This window comes from Thamnophis sirtalis, unplaced genomic scaffold (genome assembly GCF_051295495.1).
Source record: "Thamnophis sirtalis isolate CommonGarterSnake01/CBP01778 unplaced genomic scaffold, rThaSir2_p1.2 scaffold_6, whole genome shotgun sequence".
Classification (NCBI taxonomy): domain Eukaryota; kingdom Metazoa; phylum Chordata; class Lepidosauria; order Squamata; family Natricidae; genus Thamnophis; species Thamnophis sirtalis.
This window is the reverse complement of record NW_028261386.1, coordinates 116,904,540-116,926,472: the sequence shown is the minus strand read 5'-3', so window position 1 is coordinate 116,926,472 and position 21,933 is coordinate 116,904,540. Positions and strand designations below refer to the sequence as shown.

Here is a 21,933-nt window from a genome sequence, read left to right as displayed (position 1 = left end):
CTCTCCCCTTTCCACTCCTCCTTTCTCTCCTCCTCTTCCCCCCCCCACCCTCTCTCCTATCCCTCTCTTCTTCCCTTACCTCTGTCCCCTCTACTTCACACTCTCCATCTCATTTACTTGGTGTATTTCAGCTTCTGAGCGAGCTCCATTTTATGTTGATGGTATTTATAATTCCTTTTCAATATACATATTTTAACACATCTTCCCTTTAAAAAAATAGAACAAAAAAGTATACATATATAGTCATTGTGCTTTTAAATCCCCCCCCCCCAGCCTAATTTTGGTCAAGATGTAGACCTGGTTACAAATCTCAGCTATTCTCATCATTATATTTATATAATTATACATCTTTACACCGCCCCCAATTTGTGATTCTGTCTTTAAATCTCAATAGTTTCCCATTGTAGGTATATTTCATGTTCCCTCTCCACTTTTCCATATCTTGGGTTAGGTTATCCTTAATTGTCTATAATTGTCTATATCCTTACTGTTCAATGTTCATTGCAATTCCCTTAATCTACTATATAGAATAACATGCGGTACACATCTCACTTTGTTCATCATCTTAAAAGTTCTATATATGTCTCTGTTTCATATATTTTAACCCATGCTTAGTTGCCCTTCTATTGTCATATTCTATCAATTAGCAACTCAGTTTAATTATCATGTATAAAAGTGAATCACAAACCTCTGCTTTATAATCTCCCCATATCAGTTTCACATTTGTCCATATTCCATATATTCTAACCTTTAGTTATCTTTCCATTATCATATTCAATCAGTTAGCAACTTCATTTTATTGGAATAAACCCCTTATCTTAGCTTTATATTTTCCCATATAACAATTTTTAGTTGTCTGAATTTTTTCCTAGTAAGTCTTTTGTCCCACTTCTCTGTTCCTGCCTTCTCCCTTTTCTTTGTTATGACACGTCCACCCTCTTCAATTTTCCCTAAGCCACCGTCAAGAAGTATATTTCTCTTTGTTGTGGTATAACTTCCTACTTCAATTTTCCTTATGCCAACCTCCGGGACATCTTTTATCTGCTTTTTATTCCCTTTTGTTGGGACATATCCCCCTTTTTTCAATTTTCCCTATACCACTGCCAAGCTCAATTGAGTTTTTTTGTCTGTTTTTTATTTCCCACCATTTCTACCCCTTCATTATCTCCCCCCTCCCTTCTTTGTCTTCTTCTTTAAATACCTGCTTCTCTGGGTTTAGAATTCTATTTAGGGTTGAGTTTAATGATTTATGCATATTTTTAATAATTTCATGTAGTTCTTCAAATTCCCAGCTTTCCATGATATCCAGTTCCAAAGTTACAGTTAGTTATACAGTTCTTATTTCAGAGTTCTGGTCCACCTTAAATTCACTAATTAGAATTCTGCCATGCTCATTCTGAATAAGTGCAAAGCTGCTTTATGTACTAAGATCTATATACATTAATTTTATGGTGTTATAACTGGCAGTGCCTTCTCAATTATGGCTAATCTTGAAAAGTTACATGGGTTCAGAACTCATTAGGACTTGGAGGAAACCATCAGGAAAATCCTAGGCTCCAGATGATATTGGAAAGTCAGCAAAAAAAGATGACTCGGCAAGAACAATTGTCAAACCACGTGTCCTTGAAATCACCAAATAGTCTTCCTGGTAAGGACATAAGATTGGGATTTTAACTTAAATCTTTTTAATTCTTGGAAGGGGGAATCTTGTCCCTTCCAGATGTTGAACTACTAAGAATAATTTTCCAGTATAATGTGATTAGGCCTCCATTTCATTGTCTTTATCCCTCATATATTGGTATGATTTAATACTAATTTCACCCATTATCGGATCAGGAGGATCTCCAGACTAATAACCTCATAGTTGGACTACTGCATTATGCTTTATGTGGGGCTGCTCTTGAAGACTACATGGAAGTTAACTGGTCCAGAATTAGTAACACAAGCAATAATTGGCCTGTCTTGGTCTTCCTGCATGATATCACTATCCTACAAGCTGCATTAGTTGCTAGTAAACAGTACAATTCAAGATGCTGCTTATCACCTACAAAAGCAGGTTTATGCCTGTCCATTAAGAGTGGGCAGAATTGATGTGTTTCACCTACCAATTAAACAGTGTTATCTTTTGAGACCCCCCAAAAATGCCTTTTAAGTTCTGGCATTTGCCCAGTGGAACACCATATGGTTCATATGAGATCTGTGTGGCTTCCATCTTCACATACTGTAAATCTTTTATAATTTGGCTGTTTTTCCTGATCCTTGGTGGGATAGAGTGACTGCTGAATTCCTGTCTGGTATGTTTTTATAACTTATCTTTTCTGGACATATATGAGCATTTTATCTTTGTTTTTCTACTCTTAAAATGTAAACCCAAAGTAACTTTGAGGTTGGGTGGTCTTTAAATCTAACAAATAAATACATTATACACAGAGGCCAGTAAAGCCATGATAGGGGGAGGAACTTACAAGAACATGACAGAAAAGAAGGCACACACATTTTACACAGTACTTTAAAATTATACACAGCTAATAATGCACAGAAGACATAAATAACTGCAGCAGGAAAACTAAGTGAAAATTAAATACAATCAAATCTCTTTAAGCAACTAAAACCTTGCATGTTGGGAAAAAAGGGTGAAAAAATAAGGTTTCCATCATTAGACACAATTTTTCACGACATGATGATCTAAAAGAGGCTTCTCTTAATAGAATACAGCAATTTTCTTGCAACTCCTATATTTCCAGTGATTCCTTTTGGCCTTGTCAGCTTGGATTTCTGACAGTTGCCAGAATGAGGAAAGTTAAATTGCTATCCCTTTGGTTGAAAAAAAAATCAAGAATGAAAACAGATGTTTTGAAAGAACTGCAGCAAAATATCAACAGTTAAGTTAGCATTATCTGTATCAGAAAATCAATGCTTATGAATCCCTTAGAACGGCTATCAAACTCGCAGTCACGGCGACGTCACATGATGTATCATGACTTTTTTCTCCTTCACTGTGACGCATCCGGGCTGCGGGCCGCGGGTTTGATACCCCTGACTTAGAAGGAGATTCCAAGAGATGCAAATTTCATGAACCTTACACATATGCAGAAAAAACTAAATATGCAGCATGTTGGTTAAAATAATCAGACCCTTATTATCTGAAGCTCTATTGCAGGGGTGTCATGGCCCGCGGGCCGGATGCGTCACGCACTGGCTATGCCCATGCCCTGTTTAGGGAAGGGGGAAAAGTCGGGATATATCATGTGGTGACTCCATGACGATATGAGTTTGACACCCCTGCTCTAATGTTAACATTATCAAAATTAACTGAGTGCTATTTTATTTGTTATAGTTGGAGGTGACCCAAATATTTTTCATCTCCTTGGTTTCTGGGTGAATCTTGGTCAAGAGACACAGTAGTACCATTGTGAGCCATAGAATTTGTTGTTTTACATTCACTTTTGGAGTTTCGGACTTTCTTGATGTGATTCCTGAAGCAGCATTTGACCGAATATTTGAAAATCAAATAGATGAATTCAATTATATTTAAGGCTATGCACAAACAGGATGTCACCACCACAATGTACAGGAAAATTTTCTTCTCAGTAGGCTTGGATATGTAGCAATCAACTGTGTTTGGACAAGGACTTGTGTCACATTGCACAAGGCGGGGTACATCAAATCCTCCATACAGCTTGTAAAACAAGTAGAGGAAGCCTATTTCAAATCCAGTTTTGGAAAAGACGCTGATGAGATAGGTGCAGAGCAACCCCCCATCAATACTTCTCAGGTTCTTATAAAGCTTTGTATGGTGTCTCTTTTCCCTGCTTTCTCGATAAGCGACATGGAGTACAACTAGAAGTGATGGCGTAGAAACCATGATCAGTTGCAAGGCCCAAAGCCTGACTTGGGAAATTGGGAAGAAATGATCAAAGCAGACATTTTCACAGCCAGGTTGTCTGATGTTACACTCAAACTCCTTCTGTTCATCTTTCCAGACGTGTTCGGCAGCTACAACGTAGACAAGGACGCGAAATATAAACACAATAGCCAGCCAAACTCTGCCGATTTCTGTTGAGTATTTATTTACACCACTTAGAATATCTCGCAGGAATCCCCAGCTCATAGTTTCTGCTTCAAGAAGGCCAAGGAACTGTAACAAAATGAGACATGTAGTATGAAAACGTCCTCTTTAAGCAAATAATATATACGGGAGGTAGATCCAGAGTATAAGGAATATATAGAGGTGGGTTCCTACTGGTTCATACCGGTTCGGTGGAACTGGTAGTGGAAATGGCGACTGGGTCTCCGAACCAGTAGGGACGGCATGCTCGCCACGCCCTTCAACCGGTTCCCGGTTGCCGCAACATCTTTTTTTGACCTTTTAAAACGTTCTGGGCATGTGGAGACCTATTTATAGGCAACTACGCATGCGCATGGAGTGCAAAATCGTGCGTGCACCGAACTGGCAGTAATGCTGGAAGAAACCCACCCCTGGTTAATAGGTAGATTTTTCATCAGCATTTAAAAAGCAAAATAGTATATAGGAATTTCAGGTACTAGAATCTCTTGAGTCAAGATGGAAAAATTAAAGAATTTGGTTGTGTACAAGACAAGATCTAGATGCTGTGTGTATAACGGTAACCTATGAAACAGGCAGAATCCGTGGGTATGCGATGACTCCTGGATGTAAAGGTTACAGAAAATCAAGGGAAGTGTGCACGAGGTGAAATGCCACTGTTTAAACAACAAAGGGAAATAAGTTTGGGTAATTGCCAGAGACCAACTGGCAATTGAATTCTATTCAAAGGTGCTTTTTCAAAAGGCAACTGGGCTATGTTATTTCCCTTGAGAAATTTGCCTCGAGGGAATTTAAAATTTAATATTTAATTTAATTTTAATTCTGCTCTCTTGCTACTAGAGGGTGCTGTTCTCTCATTTAATAGCACTTGATCTCTCATTTACAATGCTCCCTCCTTGCCTCATCCAGTAATAAAAAGCTGCATTTTTCCTCTTGTATTTTGGTGATATAAAATGTAACTGATAATTGTAATCCTTTTTTTAAAAAAAAAAAAGGTAAAAGTGCATTATCTTAAATAACAATTTTAAATGGCTAAATATGTGTGGCCATGTGTTTAGATAAAGCAGGTGGTGGTACAGGCAGTCCTTGTTTAGCAATTACCTTGTATAATGACCTTTCACAGATATGACAGTGATGAAAAAGTAACTTTGCAAGCAAGTCCTCACATTTATAATCTTTACAGGTCTGTAAAGCAAAGGAAAGCTAAAGTAAGATTGTAAGCATAGTCATGGTTTCACTTAGTGGCACTTCACTTAAATGACTGAGTTGCTGGTCCCAATTGTAGCAAACAAGGATTACTTGTAAAATTTACATTATATAAAAATTACAGTCATGTATGAATAGTGGGAATGGTTCAAGATGCAAGAGTTTAAAGATGTCAGGTGCTATTAAACCAACCACCATGCCTCTCGAAAGAGTAAGAACAAACAGCTTCCAAGCTTCAGGGGAAAGAAGATGAGCTTTTGAAGCACTTTCCATGTCTTCCAAATCCAATTCTTTTTTTAAAAAAATTAAAGGCAGAAAGAATCAAGCTACAAGTATCAAAATGACAAGTGTCATTTCTTAAAACCTTTGAGATATTACAGCAATGGCCTCCTTTCACTCATAGTTGAGGGCTGGTAGGTTGACTCAGCCTTCCATCCTTCCAAAGTTGGTAAGACAAGGACCCAGATTGTTGGAGGCAATATGCTGACTTTGTAAACCATTTAGAGAGTGCTGTGAAATGTGATCAAGTGGTATATAAATGCTCTTGCTATTGGGACAGGACCAGGACTTGTTGCTCTGGTGAATGACCACTGCTGAGAACTGGATGGGAGAGGTGTGGCCTCCTGCTCCTATGAGACCTCTTAGCATTGCTCATTTAATCATGATGTTCTTCTGGACCACCTTGTGTGAAGCCTCACATAGCTGGCAAAGAATCAAGAGCCATGCAGAGTCCAGGAAGGGATATTTAATGCCAATTAGAGTAAAAACATACCATAGTTTTTGGAGTATAAGATGTTCTGAAGTATAAGACGCACCTATGGTAGCTTTTGGGGAGGAAAACAAGAGAAAATTTTTTTGCCTCTATCTCCCAGCAATTTGCCTCATTGCACCAAACAGCAAATAATACAGAAGATATACACTGTTTGTGGTGTTACATTTCAGACTATATTTGTACAGATGCTTTTAAAATTGATGTGGCTTTCTGGAAGTATACATCATTCCCTGCTATTTAAAATAAGAGACAATAGCACTGGGCCTCTTCAGATCAATCATTTATTTTAAAAAGCTTCTTCATTTTGTTAAGTTGTCTAGAACAATAATAAAACAGTCTTTAAAAAACAAGTCTAATAATTTGAACATTCTATAGGCATTTATAGTTATAGTTTCAATTTAGCCTGATTAGAAGAAGAAAAAAATCTGCCTCTGCCTCCCAGCAATTTGCCTCATTGCAGCAAATAGCAAGTTTCACCTTCAATTTTAGTTTAAGCAGGGGGCTCCCAATGATCAGCTGTTTTAGGCTGCAGGGATTGCCATAGCAAACCCTATTTTCTCTATTTGCTGCAAGGAGGGAAATTACTGGGAGGCAGAGGCCAAAGGGTGGGGGCCAGTGGGTGGGTGGGGCTACATTCGATGTATAAGACACACACAAATTTTCACCCTCTTTTATGGGGGGAAAGGTGCATCTTATACTCCGAAAAATATGGGTAATCTTTAAAACTGTAAAAACAAGAAAAATCTTATTGTAAACCAATTTAAGCAGAGTCTCTTTGAAATGCTTCCTTCACTTCTGGACTGAGCTCCCTCTTCTTGTACCACTGAACTTCACCACTGCCTTTCCCACAGTCTCTCACAGAGGGGTTGAGAGTTGGGACATTGTCTTGATTAGCTTCACCCTAGAGCAAATGGTTCCAATTGATAGTTATGGGAGAGGAAAGATCAAGCCCTTGTTTTTCTAGTATGGAGGACCACCCAATTTGTCCCTTTCCTCAGTGTTATTCAACATTTATAGTTGGAAAACCTGCTAGTTTGAGGTGAGGGGACATCAACACGGGGTTTTTATTCAATTATTCATCACCATACAGGCCGGGTTGAAGTTTTATAGAAGTCTAGAGTTGACTCCTGGAAGTTGTAAGGAACTGAATGAGAAGAAAAAAAGCTCAGCATAAACTCAAGCAAAATGGAGCTATTCTTCATCCAGGAATAGCCTGGCTATCCTGTAGTTTCTCATTATGGTGTTGTGGTTCCCCCAATCTGTAACTTGGGGGTCCTGAATGGCTCCTGCTTGAGCACCAGATTGAGGTCCTGACTGAAGAGATCTTTGCCCAGCTAATGAATCAATTACGGCCCTGCTCAGAACAATAACTCATGCCTTGATCACCATACAATTTGATACTTCAGTGCCCTCCATATGAGACTGTTTCTGAAGAGTCAACTCTGCTTGAAATCTGCTTTATTTGTTGGAAAGAATCTTTTAGTGAGATTTAAAAGGCTCTCCAAGACTTCAGAACAACAAATATTAATATGCAGTTTCAACCAATGCTGTGATGCCTTTTAAAAAGAACCACCAGGACATTTTTACAATAAAGTAAAAGGAGAGGGAGGAATGACACAAACTCAAACTTACTTAGAATCTCAACTCAAACAACCACCTTTTATCAACGGAACAATATTTTTGTTGTTTTACATTCTAAGTTGTTTTGACCAAGTATGTGCCACCAAACTTAGCACAATTACATGCCACCAAGCTAACCACAAAGATGGCATTCTATTATTTACAACCCATTTTAGAAGAACACATCTACATATTGCTTAAGATCACTAGAAAACATACTTACCTTCAGAGCAGCAGGTGGTTGTCAGCACAGCAGAGTTCAGGAGCATTAAAAATTAATCTTTCGTTTCCCCGAAAATAGCTAGCCTTGAAAATGGAGTCGGGTGGTTTCCTAGGCAGTGCAATACACATAAGTGCAACCTGATTGTTCTAATATATTATTCAAAAGAGAAACCTAGCCTGTCTTTTCTTGGCTACCGCAGTAGTTCCTGATCTGTTCTTTCCTTTCATTTTCAAAATAATATTAGTGTGGACCAGAACTGATACGTAGCTTGGAAATACCTGAGGTAAAGAGTAGTTGAGAGACAACTAGGCTTGGACTTATTGACCAATGAATAATGACCTCTTTTGGTGAAGAGGAGCCAGTACAGAAAAAACGTGGCACGACAAAACCGCGCTCGTCAAAATCGCGGTGATAAAATCGCGGCGCTAAAGCCGCGACGTCATCACCGCGCGTCATCACCGCCGCGACAACAGCGCGGCAACAGAAGGGCGCTTTAAAACGGCGCCGTGGCAGAAAGCCGATTTCAATTAAGGTAAGGGTTAGGATTAGGTTTAGGGGTTTGTTTTAGGGTTAGATTTAAGGTTAGGTTTAGGGTTAGGTTTAGCGTTAGGTTTAGCGTTAGGTTTAGGGTACTGAGTGCTTGGGAATGCGCGGATTTGCCCTCTGCGATTATGTCATCGCGGTAGGGTCGCGTTTTTCCTTAGCGCTTAGTACGGTGCGAATTAGTCTTCGCGCTAATGTCTCCGCGGATAAGGGCTTCGCGGATTTGTGGTGGAACCCAGAAAAAAATACCTCATGAAGGCATATAAGAGATAAAATATTCAGAACTTTGATCACATGGTCTCAGGGATGCTGCAACGGTCATGGATGTGAAAAATGGTCATAAGTCACTTTTTTCAGTGCTATTGTAACCTCAAACAGTCACTAAATGAACTTCTATAAGTTGAGAACTACCTGTATTTTTGTCATTTACACTTTTAGCTGTCTGACAGAAGCCTAATTCTGCTCTGAGCAATAGTTGTGGCTCTGTGGTACATTTTCTGCCCTATTGCTTTATTCAATGTAAACATATATGAAAACTGAGAAAAGGAATGGAACAAAACACTGTTTGTCTACTGTGATATTTAAAGTGTCCTTTCTCTTTTTTGTTCAGTATTATTTAATTAGTGACTCATTTGTTTTAATCTTTATTTACCAAAGCAAGCCAAGCAATTTAATTCAATGCTTCCTTCAACATAGTAGTATAGAAATAGCAATGTTTTAATTTTGATAAGATATTTAATTTCGAGATGTAAACATTCACTTCTGTGTTTTATGAAAAATACTTGTGACTCAGGATACACATACAACACACAATTTTGACAGGTAAGTCAGTGGCTCATGTTGACAGCTTGTTCTCATGCAGTTTTCCCCAACTTGATGTCCACCAAATGTATTGGACTTCCTCCTTTGACCCAAATCAGTTTTGAGCTGTAGAACTTGGCAATCATGGGATTTGTTGATTTATATCAGTGGTTCCCAAACTTGGCAACTTTAAGACTCTGCTGGCTGGAGAATTCTGGGAGTTGAAGTCCACAAGTCTTAAAGTTGCCAAGTTTGGGAACCACTGATTTATATGAATTTAGAAGAGAGCTGACTGCTACCAACATCTACTTTGTTTTCTTCAGTAAGGATTCATTATAAAAGCTGTTGCCACAACAATAACTGCTAGTAGAGCAGATGATGCGCTGTGAGTTAAATATTGACACAAAACACAGATGGCTCATTGAATCTTTGGTACTAATGCAGATTGTCTTCATTTTCATTTTTTTCCTATTTGCAAACAAATAGTATATGAATTGCATTTACACAGATAAATGTCACATTCTGTTTAAATAAGAAGGTATGGTTTGCTAATCTTAGATTATGATACCCTCCCCAGGCTCTTTACATATGTTGACTGGCAATGGCCATGTTGTTGCCTAGGAATTCTGGGAATTGTAGTCTGAATCCAAACATATCTGTAGAAGGCTCCCTAAGTGGTCTGCTAATTTTTGACTTTCAATTGGACGCTCCACATAAGAAGAGAATAAGTTTATTACATTGTGACTCCCAGGAAGAGGTTTGAACCACAGCTCTGCAGCCAAATTTCTCCTCTGTCTGTCTGTCTGTCTGTCTGTCTGTCTGTCTGTCTGTCTGTCTATCTATCTATCTATCTATCTATCTATCTATCTATCTATCTATCTATCTATATATATATATATACATACACATACATATATACACATACATACATACACACACACACACACACACACATATATATATATATGCCTCAAGCAATTTCAACAAAACTTAGTACACAGATGACTTACTCTGGAAAAAAATATTGTGGGGTAAGACACCCCTAAATCCCCTTGGTGTGTGTGTTCTGTTAAGATACAGCCTCTTGTGCCTTAAAATGGATTCTACTGTACTGCCATAAAATGGCTTCTGCTGTACAGCGCAGTGGAGTTGCCATGGTAATGGCTTCATAGTACTCCACAAGGGAGATCCCTCTGGTAAGGGGGAAAATCCTACATTAGAAATTACATTTGGTCCAGACATTTCCCCCCTATAAATAAATACCCGGACAATGCCGGGTTATCAGCTAGTAAGAAGATAAAAGGATAATCTTAATACATTCTACTTGAGCAAACCCTAGGACAAAAGACATTCAGCTATTCAAACTTCTATCAGACGTCTGTCCTGAGCCAAGGACAGCCAAGAGCCAAGGTGGCGCAGTGGTTAAATGCAGCACTGCAGGCTACTGCTAGATCAGCAGTTCAGCGGTTCAAATCTCACCGGCTCAGGGTTGACTCAGCCTTCCATCCTTCCGAGGTGGGTAAAATGAGGACCCAGATTGTTGGGGGCAATATGCTGACTCTCTGTAAACCGCTTAGAGAGGGCTGAAAGCCCTATGAAGCGGTATATAAGTCTACTGCTATTGCTGCTATTGAATGGAACAAAATTGGTTTCAGGAGAAGCTTTGCAGGTATATTGCGGCCCAGGCTTGCTGGGCATGATAGGAAGGGCAGTTTAACTTATCGACAAGATGTGAAAGTCACCTGCTTTAACACTACTTAATAGTCAAATAGGTAAGATACATATGAATGACTGAATCCCACATGCATGGAACAGATGCCTCCAGACCTTAATCCTTTGTAGTTGGAATTTTATTTAAGCTGCAGGTGGATCTCCAGAATATCTCTGATCATCCCACTCTGGTCCCAAATGGGAATATTTTGCTGGTGCTTTCTACCTGATTTAATCTTTCTGCCTGATTTAATATTTTAGCTGGCTTTATGTTTTTTAAGATTTGTGCATTGCCAAGAGCCCACTGGAGTTGGGTGGTGAATAAATTGAAAATAATAATGAAATGGTGGAGAAGTGGGCAAGGAAGAACTGATCAGCACCTGGTGAATATGAACCGAATGGGTTTTGGTTGAAATATCTATACCCCCTCATTGCCACCCATTCACTGCCAAGCAATTTAACCAACGGTGCAAAGAGGTTGAAGACAGGTTAACATCTGACTAAAACCTACCTGATAATGAAAGATCCAACAAAAAAGGTAGCATCAGGCAACTACAGGCCAGTTACCTGCTTACCAACAACTTTCAGATTGCTAATTGGTGTGATAATTGATGCAGTCAAACAGCATAAAAACAAATTTACCAAAGCAGCTATCAGGACCCAACCACGTGATGTTCTCCAATGGTCCTATGGGTACTTCTATGCTTTGTCAAGGGGAGAGCCTCTTCCTGTGAAAGAACGTGTTGAAATGCCAGTTGCCACATAGAAAAACAATACTGGTTTGACCCCTGGCCTCCTTAAAGTTTTGCATAAACAGTTGTCTCACGAGAAGACTGGATTTAATAGATCTCCATAAAAAGTGGAAGACTTTGTGCTTTCCAGTAGAACAACTGCGCAATCTTCTTCAATTAGATACCTTTGAAGATGGAATAGAATGGATGAAATTTTTTGCCCTTGGCTGTAGTGCTCTTGGCGGGACCCTGCTCAGTTCAATGAAACATGCATGTGAAATTCTAACGGATGATCCAGAGGGTGGACCAGCCCGTATTCCATATGACACTTTTCAATTTCTCTATTCCTACTTGGCTAGCTTAGATGATGAAATAACAGAGGACGTATCTGAGTCTTTTCTCAAGTCTCTTAAAGAACAAGTGGCACGTAAGGACTATATGGTTGGCACTGCAGATTTCTCCACTGTAAAATTGATGCCTTAAAACAGGAATGTTTCAGAGTAACAATTTTTTAGTACATAGCACAATGTCATGTCAAATAGTGTAATAAAATTAGAGTTTTCATTTATGTAATCTCTAATGTCCTTTTCAGTTAGTGAACTACCAATAAAATCTATAACACCTAAATATATATATATATATATATATATGAGCCGAGGTGGCGCAGTGGTTAGGGTGCAGTACTGCAGGCCACTTTAGCTGACTGTGATCTGCAGTTCAGCGGTTCAAATCTCACTGGCTCAAGGTCGACTCAGCCTTCCATCCTTCCGAGGTGGGTGAAATGAGGACCAGGACTGTGGGGGCAATATGCTGACTCAATTTGCTAAAAAAAATTGTAAACCGCTTAGAGAGGGCTGAAAGCCCTATGAAGCGGTATATAAGTCTAATAAATAAATAAATAAATAAAATAAATTAGTTGAAAACAAGCTCTTTCCACCTGAACAGACAGGAAACTTAACCAAACACAGAGGAATAAAACATCCGCTCCTAATTGACAATGTGATTTTGGAAAACTGTAGGAGTAGGAAGAGCAACTTGAAGGTAGCTTGGATTTTCATTTTTTTTTTCATTTCATTTATTAAAATTTATAGGCCGCCCTTTTCCCTGAGGGGACTCAGGGCGGCTTACAATCACAAGGGAGGGGGGTGCAGTATCAAAAAACAAACAAAATGTGAACAAAGAAAAGTAATAAAACACAACTTTCGTTCAACAATCAAACACTCAGGCGGGTGAATTGGGAACCTATCCCCAGGCCTGCTGGGAGAGCCAGATCTTGAGGGCTGCACGGAAGGTCTGGATGGTGGTGAGGGTACGGATCTCAACGGGGAGATCGTTCCACAGGGTCGGAGCTGCAACAGAAAAGGCTCTCCTCCGTGTGGTCGCCAGTCGGCATTGACTGGCAGATGGGATTCGGAGGAGGCCCAGTCTGTGCGATCTAATTGGTCGAAGGGAGGTAATTGGCAGAAGGCGGTCTCTCAAGTACCCAGATCCACTACCATGGAGTGCTTTAAAGGTGGTCATCAGTACCCTGAAGCGCACCCGGAGACCGACAGGTAGCCAGTGCAGCTCGCGGAGGACAGGTGTAATGTGGGCGAACCGCGGTGCGCCCACTATCACTCGCGCGGCTGCATTCTGGACTAACTGTAGTCGCCGGATGCACTTCAAGGGCAACCCCATGTAGAGCCCATTGCAGTATTCCAGCCTAGAGATCACAAGGGCTCGAGTGACTGTTGTGAGAGCCTCCCGGTCTAGGTAGGGCCGCAACTGGCGGACCAGGCGAACCTGGGCAAATGCCCCCCTGGTCACAGCTGACAGCTGGTGGTCAAAAGTCAGCTGTGGGTCCAGGAGGACTCCTAAGTTGTGGACCCTATCTGAGGGGTATAAAATTTGACCCCCCAGCCTAAGTGTTGGTACAGTAGCCAAATTATTGGGAGGGAAGCACAACAGCCACTCGGTCTTGTCCGGGTTGAGTACCAGTTTGTTAGCGCTCATCCAGTTTTTAACAGCCTCAAGACCCTGGTTCATCACGTCCACCGCTTCATTGAGTTGGCACGGGGCGGACAGATACAGTTGCGTATCGTCCGCATATTGGTGGTATTTTATCCCGTGCCTCCGAATGATCTCGCCCAGCGGTTTCATGTATATGTTAAATAGTAGGGGGGATAAGACCGAACCCTGCGGCACCCCACATGTTAGGGGCCTCAGGGACGATCTCTGCCCCCCGACCAACACCGACTGCGACCTGTCCGAGAGGTAGGAGGAGAACCACTGTAAAACAGTGCCTCCCACTCCCACCTCCCGCAGTCGTCGCAGAAGGATACCATGGTCGATGGTATCGAAAGCCGCTGAGAGGTCAAGGAGAACCAGGATGGACGCATAGCCTCCATCTCTGGCCCTCCAGAGATCATCGGTCAATGCGACCAAAGCGGTTTCTGTGCTGTAACCAGGTCTGAAGCCAGACTGGAAGGGGTCAAGATAACTAGCTTCCTCCAAGGCCCGTTGAAGCTGGCCACCACCTTCTCAACAACCTTCCCGATAAAGGGGAGGTTGGAGACAGGACGAAAGTTGTTTAAAATGGCTGGATCCAAAGATGGTTTCTTCAGGAGGGGTCTCACCACCGCCGTTTTAAGTACGGCGGGGAAGTGCCCCTCCCGAAGGGAGGCGGTCACGACCGCCTGGATCCAGCCATGTGTCACCTCCCTGCTGTTGGCAACCAGCCAGGAGGGACACGGGTCCAGAATACAGGTGGAGGCACTTACAGCTCGAATGGCCTTGTCCACATCCCCAGAGGCAACATCCTGGAACTCAACCCAGAGATGATTCGCCAAGTGGTCCTCCTGTGTCTCGGCTGGATCTACTGCGGTGGAGTCCAAGTCCGAACGAAACCGAGCAACTTTGTCCGCCAAGAATTGTCTTAGTCAGACCGCTCCGGTAACACAACCTACTTTTGGAAAGCTTTCTCCCTATAGCATTATAATAGCTGTTAGGATTTGTCAAATCTTCATCCTCTTCACAGCAGTTTGGTGATGCAGCTGGAATTATAAGCTCAGCCTTCTTGCTTACGAACTCTTGAATTGATCGTCCCAAAGGTGCTTTTTCAGGAGGTCACTGGACTTTCTTGGTTTTTTTCTTTTGAATGTGTTTCGCTTCTCATCCAAGAAGCTTCTTCAGCTCTGACAGAATAATGCGGAACGAAGGATTTATATTCCATGCAGACAGCTGGTAATTTGCATCCTTTTAGAGGATTCTTGAAGCATTTGGAGGTTTATCTGTATCCTCAGGGTCACCTGAGTAGTGGTCCTGGTTCCTGTAGTCTGCAATTTTTCCTCTGGAAATCCATTCCTACTCCCACACCACCCAAAGGGTGTTCATCCCTAATTGTACAGCTACAAGTCTGTAGAGATTCTCAGCCATCCAGATCATGGTTGTGAAGAATCTCTTGAACTGATCTCACTCTTTCTCTTTCTAACCCAGGCGTCTAGCGTGTAAAGCAAAGCGTCGTCCTGGCCTCCGCAAAATAGGGGGCGCTCTCGAGTAGGCCCAAAAGAGCGGCAGAGGCGGAAAACGCCCCCCCCCCCCTTCCCAAAAAAATCCTCTTTATCTCTGCGTTGGGAATGTGTGCAGGGCGGAATCCGCTCAGGTTGCCCGCGGAGGGAGGTGAGCAAGAAGCTAGAGGACTTTCGATGCTTTGCTTTTGTCTTCCTAGGAATGCTTCTCTTAGCGTAGTAAAATACCGAAGAGGGCGCCCGGTCATCTAGGCCAGTGGTCTCCAACCTTGGCAACTTTAAGACTTGTGGACTTCAATTCCCAGAGTTCCTCAGCCAGCAAAACTGGCTGAGGAACTCTGGGAGTTGAAGTCCACAGGTCTTAAAGTTGCCAAGGTTGGAAACCACTGATTTAGGCTAGCAGGGAGCTACTGCTAAGAGGGTTCCAGATCTGGGGCTGGGGCTCTATCTTACAATAGACCCGGACGCAGGGACCGTCCGGATTTTTTTTTTTCCTGGCAGCCGTGCTACGGTTAGAAAAAACGAGCTCTTTGCTTGTGCTTCGGCTTTCCACGTTGGCGATCTCGGGTTCAAACTTTGTTTTCTCTAAAGTAGGGCTGGGAAAATCTTTGTAGAGAGTCCAGGAAAGCTTGCAGAATTTTTTTCAAAGATGAGATGCTGGCATTGTGATGGTCCACTCAGGTTTTCCTCGCTTCCCACTGTACTTCTTCTTTAACAAGGAAAACCCCCTAAAGGAAAAAAAAAAGTTTGCACGTTGTCTTTCAATGGCTTAGTGATGGGAGAGCTATGGATGGGAGTCTCTAGGCTGCTACCTTTAGAACGTAAATATGGTCTGATATGGTGGAAGATAGTTTGTTGTTGTTGGTTTTTTTGAAGGAAAGTGCTTCTTTGATTTTATTTTTTTTGTAAGTAATTTTTATTTTATTTTAAACACATAAGCACATCAACAAAAACAAACACATAACTTAAAAACAACATAGGAACAATAAGTTCCATTGTATATCATACCGCAGTTCCAAATCTTTGCAGTTAGTGTTTTTCCTACTATACATTTCTATCTTTCATTCATAATCTCCTTATACGTTATCCATTTTTATGTACATTTCTTTGTTTATTTAAACCTAGCTACTTATGACCAAATATTATTTTCCTATATTATGCTTTATATTTTTACTGTCATTTATTCTCTTACGTACAGATTATAGATATACATTCACATACTTATTCTTTTTCTTTGCCATTCTTATATTATTATTATCCCATTTGGAAGGTTATAAGGTGTAGTTTAAAATGCTGTGTTTACCATCCGTTGCACCTGCTAAGACACCACCTCATTTTCTCTTTCTTTTCTTTTCTCCCTCCCTTCCTTCTCTACTTCATTCCTTCCTTGTCTCCGTCCCCTTCTTCCTTCCCTTACCTCTTCCCTACTCCTACCCTTTTTCTTCTCCTTCCTACCTTCTCTTTCTTTTTCTGGTGGAAGACAGTTTGGTATGTGGCTTTTAGTGTGGAAGAATGCCACAGACAAATCCACTTTCCAAACTGGCAGGTGGTCATCACAGGACTTAAATAACAATGCAAGCAAGTGTAATGAATGTTGGTGCAAGGAAATCCATCTGTGACTTACACATTAACAGGATCTGAACTGATTGATCAAGAGGATCTTGATAGCCAGCTGGATAAAAGTGTCAACCCAGTGTGCAGCCAATGTGAAAAAGGCAGATTCCATATTAGAAACCAAAGGAATTCAATTGAAAATAGAATTGCTCATTGAATGAAAATCTATGGCAAAGATTACTCTTGCGGGATTTGGAATGCAATTTTTATCGTCACATTTTCAGGCATATTACAGAGCTCAAGAAGATGCAGAAGGGCAACCAAAATAAATAGAAGCAGGTCCCCTGTGAAGAAGAATTATAATAGTCTTTAGTTTGGATGAAGGAGGATAAGAAGTTACCTCAAATGCATAGCATAGACCAGTGGTGACAAACCTTTTTTGGCTCATGTGCCAAAAGTGGGGGGAGCGCAGGGGGGGTCATGCATGGGCGTGCCACACCCATAATGCTATGCACACAACCCCATTGCACATGCGTACACGACCAGCGCTCACCCCCCCCCCCCAATTTTGGCATGCTTTTTTCACCCTCCCCAAGTTATAGGAGCCTGAAGAGGGCGAAAAAAACCTCCCCCCCCCACAGGACCTCCGGAGGCTTCAGGAGCTCCCCTGAAGCCTCCAGAGCACAGAAAACTGTCCCTATGGGCATAGGATCATATTTTGTCCTGAAGGCTACGAAGGGCAAAAACCGGCCCTATGAGCAAACCAGAAGTCCGTTCCTGAACTTCTGGTTTGCCCGTAGGGCCAGTTTTTCACATTCCGGAGGTTTCAAGGAAGCCTTCAGAGGGCGAAAAATGGTCTCAAAAGAAGGCCAAAGTCAGCTGGCCAGCACGCGCATGCGCGCTGGCCAGCTGACGAGGCAACGCCTCGGGTGCCCTGACAAATGGCTCCGCATGCCACCTGTGGCACGCATGCTATAGATTCACCATCACGGGCATTGACTGTATGTCCTTTCTTCAAGTTTTAAAACTCAATGGCATCCTCTGAAATATGCACGTCTTTGAGCATCAAATGCATTACCGGTAGTCCTCGGCTTACAACCACAATTGGGCCCAAAGTTTCTGTTAAGTGAGACATTTGTTGAGAGAGTTTTGCCCCGGTTTACAATACTTCTTGCCACTGTTGTTAAGGAAATCATTGAAGTTGTTAAGTGAATTTGGCTTCCCCATTGACTTTGTTTGTCAGAAGGTTGCAAAAGGGGATCACATGACCCCAGGACATTGTAACCATCATAAATATGAGTCAGTTGCCAAGCATCTGAGTTTAGATCATGTGACTATGGGGATGCTGCAATGGTTGCAAGTGTGAAAAATGGTCATGAGTTACTTTTTTCAGTGCTGTTGTAACTTTGAATGGTCACTAATGGACTGTTGTAAGTGTTTAGTTTAGTTTAGTTTAGTTTATTGAACACTTATAGGCCGCCCTTTTCCCTGAGGGGACTCAGGGCGGCTTACAATAATGAGGGAAGGGAGTGCGAGACAAGACATAAAAGAAAACGTGAGTAAAAAAATTAACCATAAAAGCACAACATTCACTCAGCATTCGGGCGGGGAGAGAGTAAAGTCCTATCCCCAGGCCTGATGGGATAGCCAGATTTTGAGGGCCGTGCGGAAGGCCTGGACGGTGGTGAGGGTACGGATCTCCACGGGGAGATTGTTCCATAGCGTCGGAGCTGCAACTGAGAAGGCTCTCCTCCGCGTAGTCGCCAGTCGGCACTGACTGGCGGATGGAATTCGGAGGAGGCCTACCCTGTGCGATCTGAAGTGGCGGGACTACCGGTGTTTTCTTGGAATCGTATGGGGTATAGGCAAATGTGGAATATATACACATGCCTAGGCCACTTTCCCCTTTTTAGATCCAAAATACTGGATATCAGATAGCGGATAAGCCAGGTTTATGTGCTGAGCCAGGTTTTAAGAGAGTGGAAACCAAATGCATCTCAAGGGGATTCCATTCCATCTTAAACACTGGTGGCTAGGAAGTGAGACTGGAAGAGTCTATTGCCCACTAATCCTATCTTGTCAGTTTTCCAGAGTCTTCCATCCGTGTAATATCAAGATGTCTGCAGGTGAAACATGCATTACCTTTATGAACTTCAGCTGCTTCCTTAGTTGTTTCTTAATTAACTTCATTGGTTTTAACTCATAAATCTGGGGACAGTATTGTGCCAACTTGTTGGACTGTGGTTCCTATCTTCCCTAACTGATGAACAGTGAAGTCATAGATCAAGGTATCCAGATGACACAACTTTGGGGAAGGCTGAAACACTGGATTATCAAGTGGATGGATCGTATTAAATTAAGCTTAATGGGAAGTTATATAATATCCTTCAAAATAATGTATTAGCAATAGCAATAGCAGTAGACTTATATACCGCTTCATAGGGCTTTCAGCCCTCTCTAAGCGGTTTACAGAGTCAGCATATCGCCCCCACAGTCTGGGTCCTCATTTCACCCACCTCGGAAGGATGGAAGGCTGAGTCAACCTTGAGCCAGTGAGATTAGAACCGCTGAACTGCAGATAACAGTCAGCTGAAGTGGCCTGCAGTACTGCACCCTAACCACTGCGCCACCTTGGCTCAATAATATTCTGTTTGCTTTGGCCCTAGTTATACTGACTAGCAGTGTTTGAAACTCTACTTGACATAGTCAGGAATTCATCCTGATGTACAATTTTACTGATGTACAATTTTGTGTTTGTTTTGTTTTGACAGGAAGGTGCTAAGAAAGAAAAACAGAATAATCATTCAAGGTCTTTGGCTAGCAACCTCACTGCATTTTCCAGGTTTGGGAAATAATAGACCTGGATTTTTATTGTTATTTGTCAATTAGATTGCAATTAGAATATAGGATACTAGCAAAGTGTCACACAGTCCAAATATTTCTGCCATAGTAAGATGTCTTCAGCACCGCAACCTCCAGACGTACAACATGAAGTACCCAAAAAGAAAGATTATCGAATCCCGGGCCTCCGAAGTGTCCAAACAACTACTTTGTTCCGTGCTGTGAATCCAGAACTTTTCATTAAACCTGTAAGAGAACAGCAATTATTTGGGACAACTGATTTAAATACATCCATCTTTTTGCTTGCATCTCAGTTTCATAGTCTCGAGTTTAACATGTTGTTTAAGTGGTGCTGCCACTTGCTGTAGTTTTCAAAAACACAGTTGGATCTTATGTCAACTTTTTCCTAATGGTCACAGTGGCTTCAGTGCAATTCTAAACTCTCTGCTCAATAATTCAATAGTATTGGATGGAGTTTATTTCCAGTTATATAGAGGACTGAAGCCTTAATTCTAGCCATTTGCTTTTCTCTCTGAAAGCTAGATTAAGATGGAAAATAAAATAATGTTGTAGTCCGCCGCCGGCTGTGGAACTGGCAGCAGAGTCGGACAGTGAGGAGATTGGAGAGGAACATGGGCCAGTCTAGAGTCTGGGGAAGGCTTGGATGAGGGCTCTGCTTTGGAGGCAGAGAGGGGGGCCAAGGCAATCTGGTAGTTATTTGCTGCCATCAGTGTGACATCAGTGAGGCAGAAGAACAGCAGGAGCTTGTTCCCAATGTGCGTAATGTGCAGGGCTGCCAGAAGGCAAAAACAATTAAGAAAACAGGGTTGACTCGGGAGTAAGGCTTGGAGATGATTGGCCCCTCCCATAAGACATATAAGAGGAGCAAACAGGATGTGAGCTTTTGCAGGAAGCAATTAGTTCATCTGGTCGGTTCAAGCTTTGAAAAGTTCTGTTTGACTCTGTGCTAGGTTTGGCCTTGTTCTGCGTTTGGCAATTAGGTCTCTGGCAGCATTTCAAGGGATATAAGATGGGTGTTTATCAACATTCCCCTGAAAGATTATGGCAACTCAAGCAGACATCTGTCGGAATCTTCACAGACTGTTTGTGAAGCCATGCGGACTGTGAATGACCCAGGGGTGGGTTTCTCGCCCCGTTCCAACCGGTTCGGTTGGAACGGGGCCAGCGGCGTCCTCGTGCATGTGCGCAGCGCACGCATGCGTACTAGCGTCTGTGCGATGCTCCAGCTGCTCCTGGAGGATCTCGCAGGCGCTGTATGCGTCCTGCGCATGCGTGGAAGTGCAGAACTCGTCAAAACCGGGTAAGGAACGCGGGCGAGCGGGTGGGCCCTTCGCCGTTCCCGGAAGTTACTTACTTCCGGGTTCGCCGACCAACCGGTTCACGGGGACCACCGCGAACCGGTTGAAACCCACCCCTGGAATGGCCATAATTCACAGCCATATAAATAAAAAAGGTTTTTGGGACTAAGATTGTGATTTATGCTTTCTCAGGATGCCTAGGTCAGAACAAATAGGTCATCAGGACATAGCTTAATAAAATACTTTTAGGTTGTATGGTTTATAGAACATGGATTAAATACAATGTCTGGATTTCAAGCTGTTATTTTTATTTTCACAGAACAAAACAGTTATGGCTTTTGGCCTCGTGACAGTTACTCTTTGTGTAGCTTATATCGGGTACTTGCACGCACAACAAGAAAACAAAAAGGATCTCTATGAAGCTATTGACAGTGAAGGAAACAGACTTATGAAACGCAAAACTTCAAAATGGGACTGAAAAAACTCAGTGTCGATTTAAATATCAACATGGAACACGATGTTTGATTTTGGCAACTTTCAGGATTTTGAAGCATTAGCATTTATTTTTATACAATGAATGCTTTTTAAAACCAAATATTTCAGTTTAAACACCAGGATGAAATGCTGTTATTGATCAATATTTTGAGTAAAGCCCATTATAAGAAAAGATACCGTAGAATATATGCAAGTTATTTCTTATCTATACTGTGCCCATAGATGCTTTAGAATTATTGCCAGAACTGCACTGCCTGATTTTAAAGTTTATTATTAAGCATCAGTGTTTAAGTAAGTCACTCAAAGAAACATTTCTAAAATGTGTCTTTTGTTCAAACATTCATCTGTGCAAATTTTAAATATTTTAAATATTAAATAAGGGAAAACTGTGCCATAATCTATTCCCAAGTAACTTATTTATGATTTAGTGTATTGAATGATTGATGGATTGACATTTTTTACTCAAGGCAATAAAACTAGTCTGTTAAAATATGTTCCCATGTGTTATTTCAATATTTTGAGCTTGTCTGCATATTTCCATTTAGT

At 41.7% G+C, this 21,933-nt stretch overlaps 2 protein-coding genes and 1 pseudogene across 5 annotated transcripts; 2 read left to right on the top strand and 1 right to left on the bottom strand.

Moving 5' to 3' along the window:
• Positions 1-2,491: 2,491 nt before the first annotated feature.
• On the bottom strand, positions 2,492-7,982 carry GJB7 (gap junction protein beta 7). 2 transcript variants are annotated; one of them, XM_087718785.1, is made up of 3 exons: positions 7,888-7,982; positions 5,168-5,251; positions 2,492-4,138 (listed from the first exon to the last, which is right to left on the bottom strand). In XM_087718785.1, the coding sequence occupies exon 3, from the start codon at positions 4,109-4,111 to the stop codon at positions 3,332-3,334; it is 780 nt and encodes a 259-aa protein (XP_087574911.1). In that variant the 5' UTR covers positions 4,112-4,138; positions 5,168-5,251; positions 7,888-7,982; the 3' UTR covers positions 2,492-3,331. The 2 variants fall into 2 exon arrangements, with proteins under 2 accessions (XP_087574911.1, XP_013923889.1); XM_014068414.2 differs by lacking the exon at positions 5,168-5,251.
• A 3,476-nt stretch (positions 7,983-11,458) lies between these two features.
• Positions 11,459-12,299, top strand: LOC106550477 (ropporin-1-like protein pseudogene; annotated as a pseudogene).
• Positions 12,300-15,246: 2,947 nt separating this feature from the next.
• On the top strand, positions 15,247-21,880 carry SMIM8 (small integral membrane protein 8). 3 transcript variants are annotated; one of them, XM_087718781.1, is made up of 4 exons: positions 15,247-15,329; positions 19,504-19,574; positions 19,683-19,821; positions 21,212-21,880. In XM_087718781.1, the coding sequence occupies exons 3-4, from the start codon at positions 19,687-19,689 to the stop codon at positions 21,368-21,370; spliced, it is 294 nt and encodes a 97-aa protein (XP_087574907.1). In that variant the 5' UTR covers positions 15,247-15,329; positions 19,504-19,574; positions 19,683-19,686; the 3' UTR covers positions 21,371-21,880. The 3 variants fall into 3 exon arrangements, with proteins under 3 accessions (XP_087574907.1, XP_087574908.1, XP_087574906.1); XM_087718780.1 differs by lacking the exon at positions 15,247-15,329 and adding an exon at positions 16,660-16,752; XM_087718782.1 differs by lacking the exon at positions 19,504-19,574 and having other exon boundaries at positions 15,278-15,329.
• Positions 21,881-21,933: the final 53 nt, after the last annotated feature.